At 34.9% G+C, this 4,215-nt stretch overlaps 1 protein-coding gene across 1 annotated transcript in view; it reads right to left on the minus strand.

Annotated features, from left to right (window-relative positions):
• Nucleotides 1-3,176: 3,176 nt before the first annotated feature.
• The window catches only part of LOC106470857 (ras-related protein Ral-a-like), a 15,809-nt gene continuing 14,770 nt past the window's right edge, over nt 3,177-4,215 (minus strand). The window contains exon 4 of the mRNA XM_013931432.2: nt 3,177-3,195. Coding sequence (XP_013786886.1) covers nt 3,177-3,195 — 19 coding nt within the window. The remainder of the gene's footprint in view (nt 3,196-4,215) is intronic.

Consider the following 4,215-nt stretch of genomic DNA (forward strand, 5'->3'; position numbering starts at 1 on the left):
CTTGGGTTAGACTCAACAATCGTCTTCAGAGCATCAATATCAATTCCAACTGAAATAAATTTCCCGAACCATCGTTGACACTTACAAACATTCAAAATATTTTCATAAACTTCTTTGATATTCTTTGTGGCTACAGAGACATTGTTTCCCTTGTATTCAAACAGCATTACATGCCGAATGTGTGCCATCACTATAAGGGATTAGAGTATACTAAACTTTACAAATTATATAGACTACACTAACGTGACGTTTAGGCGATTCGTTTAACTATTATACATGATGTACATTTTTTGGAGGTGGTTAATGAAAGTGTTCCAAAACACGACATTAATTTCTTGACGATCTAATACTTTTGAAAGTAGATCTCCTAACTTATTGAACAATCGGAAAAACACTAAAAATTGTTTATATAATTCCGTGTTTCCGACTCTAAACGGCACTTCTCTGATTTTGTTGACTTCTTCACACGTAAGAAGTTGCTTCCAGATGACGGAAGATGGCAGTGATCCAGAATCTTCAAGAAGTTCCTTGCACAAACTCCTTGTAATTATGTTTCATTTAAGGTTCGAAAATGTATAGAGAGAGAAAAGTGAAGCTTACTAAGGAAATGGTAATGCTTAAAGTTGAATTACTTAAATATATCTTAAAAGAATTGTTAATACAGTCATACAGATTATAACGGAGAGAATTTCTCATGTTAACGTAATTGATAACTGATGTTGTTGAATGAACAGAAAGGCTTGTTAACGAACATCTGGACTTTCAATGTGAGGAACTCAATGATTTAGCAGTTGTGTTATCACTAAACAACCTGGAGAGTTTTAATATAAATCAACTGGTCAACAGTGTCTAAATATAGAAGTTATTTGATTTGTATTCAGTTGTCTCTGGTGTGAGGTCTTTATTCCCCCACATAAATTTCCTCACGTTGGTGGCTTGTGTGCTCCGTTTAGGACAGCGCGACCCAAAATCCAAATACATTACTTTGTAACAATTGTATAATCGAACCCAACGACTAAGCCCACGGGCTGCCCACACGCCCATTAAATAACACTCTTTTGTAACTTATTTTTGTAGTTGAAGGTCTGCATTTATTTTCTAATCGAAATGTTAGTGTTGATTTGTCCTGTTTTGCTGTTTAATTAATCAATATTTTTTTTAATTGGCAACAATAGGTGCCTTTGCAATACAAATTATATGAGTGTTGCACGTAATATCAAAAATGTATACATAATATTAAACAACGTGTATTTTTTTAAGCATGATTACTGTTCTATATAAGGTAGTTTTAAAACTTCATGTGAATGTTTTATTTCACTTATATGGATTACCTGCAAACTAAAACGGTTTTCAATCAAATATAATATAAATATTAGCTGCGACCCGCAAAACATTTGCGTTAGTTTTCATGCCCTTCGCTTGAATTTTCCTTATTCTATCATTTACACGCACGGCAATTAAGCTACGCTTTCTTGCAGGTGTTACATCGAAAAAAATCCTGGTCTCTTTCAAAAAATTTACACTGACAAATAAACAAACTCACGTAGACGAAATTTTATTTAACAAAACTACGCGTAAAGTAAACAATAAAGTATAGTAGTGGTATTTATAATAGTGTACGAGTATGAAACAATTATGAGCGTTTAGTGTATGACACGAGTTTAAGAATTGAAACAAAGAAACTCACAAAAACGAAGAATAAAACCCGTACTACAGAAAAAAAGTAGCTAAAATGTGTTTATAGCAGTCTATTTAACGAACGGAAGCTAAATCATCTCAAAGTAAATATAAGTTGTAATGAAGGCAAACTTAACTGAATATGCAGAAACCTCTGAATGTGTGTTCACAAAGTGATAAACTTATGGTTTTGAACGAACTGCGCATGCGTATTTTAGATTTAAATATGTCGAGAAAGCACATAGAAGTGGTCACATAATGAGAGTGACATTGTGCCATCATGTAGCATACTCGTCGCATTAAAACGTTTGACTAAGCAAAAAACAGGTAAGACTATTCTGAATGAAAAAGCCAATGTGTAATCCGGACTCCTCAGACAAAGGCCTTTCTAACGATATGAAATTTGTAGCGTTTGATCGAAAAATTTGCGAGAAAGGATCCGGACAGACAAACGCAAGCGTATTATTTATGAATATACTACAGTTATAGTGACGTCATGAGTAAATTGTGCAAATCAGTATTATTGATGGTCGAAAATCTTCTTTCGGTGTGTTCCGAATCTTCGAAGGTCAAAAAGATTCATTTGTTTCGGAAATTTGCGTAAAGCTACACAAGCAATCTGAGGGTCGCGGGTTCGAATCCCCGTCCCACCAAACATGCTCGCCCTCTCAGCCGTGGGGGCGTAATAATGTTACAGTCAATCCCACAATCCGTTGGTAAAAAGAGTTGGCGGTGGGTAGTGATGACTAGCTGCCTTTCCTCTAGTCCTTCACTGCTAAATTATGGACGGTTAGCGTAGATAGCCCTCGTGTAGCTTTGAGCGAAATTCAAAACAAACAAATGAAAATTTTACAAGTACCAGCGCCTCCCAGTGGCATGTCTGCGGACTTACAACGCTAAAAGCCGAATTTCGATACTAGTGGTGGGCACAGCACAGATAGCCCATTGTGTAGCTTTGTGCTTAAATACAAACAAACATTTAATTACCAATAACTTCAGAGTAATACTGATCTTTTTTTTCATCACATTCGACCAAATCTCCAAATCCTATTTACTAACAATTGGATAAAATGTATTCTTCTAAGGAAAACAATATATATTGTAAAAACCTAAAATATTTGAATTTTACGTTACTTAACAATTATACGTAGTTGATAAGGGAATATGTTAAGTTAATTCTTATTGTCACTTTCTACAACGTTACCTTAATAAACCATTTTGAAACGTTATCAAAACGAAACGTTAACGAATGTTATACATCTTTGCTAGAATGAAATAAAATCCTAGAAGCAAGAATAGAATTTTGTCACAAAATATTTGCATTTTCTCTAAAATTTCCGTAAAAATTAAATACCCCCAACAGACCGACTGCCTTACGATGTAAACACCCGCAGCAGAGCACAGATGTGTTTACAAAATGTTACATTTCTTCTGTTGCCCTGACCTCTTTGAGCCATCGTTTGTCTTCCTTTCAGACAGTTTTCGGTTACTGATGTCCCTCATGAGATCAAAGAAAACCTGCAAAAACAAAATTTAAAAATTATCTAAAACATATGTTAACGCAGTTAAATTACTGATTTAAAAAACAAAAAGGTTGTTAGAAGCTACCTTTTCAAATTAAGTTACAATATTTACATAGAAAATTCCCCTAACATGTGATACGAGTCTTGACAAGGTACCCCAACACATAGTTCTCATCTTAGTATCAGAACCAGTGTTCCCTCTAGGCTGTGCCGCGCACATCCTCAGTAATTGTGAGAAGTCTAAACATGTTGACGACCTTAATGACCCTGGCAGTCGATAGGCCTAAAGCCCAAATAACCAACTGTTAGCACTGCAAAGCGGCCTAATAATTAAATAGAGTTGATGGTCTAAAAATATCCCCCCCCCCCAAAAAAAAATACTGGTAGCACACACTCGCACATTGCCTTGATACTGGTGCACATTAAAAAATTCATTCCGCACATTGATTGAAAAAATTAGAGGGAACATTGACCAGTTAGATTGTAGTGTTTGTAACTCGATATACACGTAGTTGGTGTTAGATTGTAGTGTTTGTAACATGATATACATGTAGTTGGTGTTACATTGTAGTGTTTGTAACATGATATACACGTAGTTGGTGTTAGATTGTAGTGTTTGTAACTCGATATACACGTAGTTGGTGTTACATTGTAGTGTTTATAACATGACGTGCATGTAGTTGGTGTTACATTGTAGTGTTTGTAACATGACATGCATGTAGTTGGTGTTAGATTGTAGTGTTTGTAACATGATATACATGTAGTTGGTGTTACATTGTAGTGTTTATAACATGACGTGCATGTAGTTGGTGTTAGATTGTAGTGTTTGGAACATGATATACATGTAGTTGGTGTTAGATTGTAGTGTTTGTAACACGATATACATGTAGTTAGTGTTAGATTGTAGTGTTTGTAACATGATATACATGTAGTTGGTGTTAGATTGTAGTGTTTGTAACATGATATACATGTAGTTGGTGTTAGATTGTAGTGTTTGCAACACGATATACATGTA

Source organism: Limulus polyphemus, unplaced genomic scaffold (assembly GCF_000517525.1).
Source record: "Limulus polyphemus unplaced genomic scaffold, Limulus_polyphemus-2.1.2 Scaffold4255, whole genome shotgun sequence".
In the NCBI taxonomy this organism is placed as follows: Eukaryota; Metazoa; Arthropoda; class Merostomata; order Xiphosura; family Limulidae; genus Limulus; species Limulus polyphemus.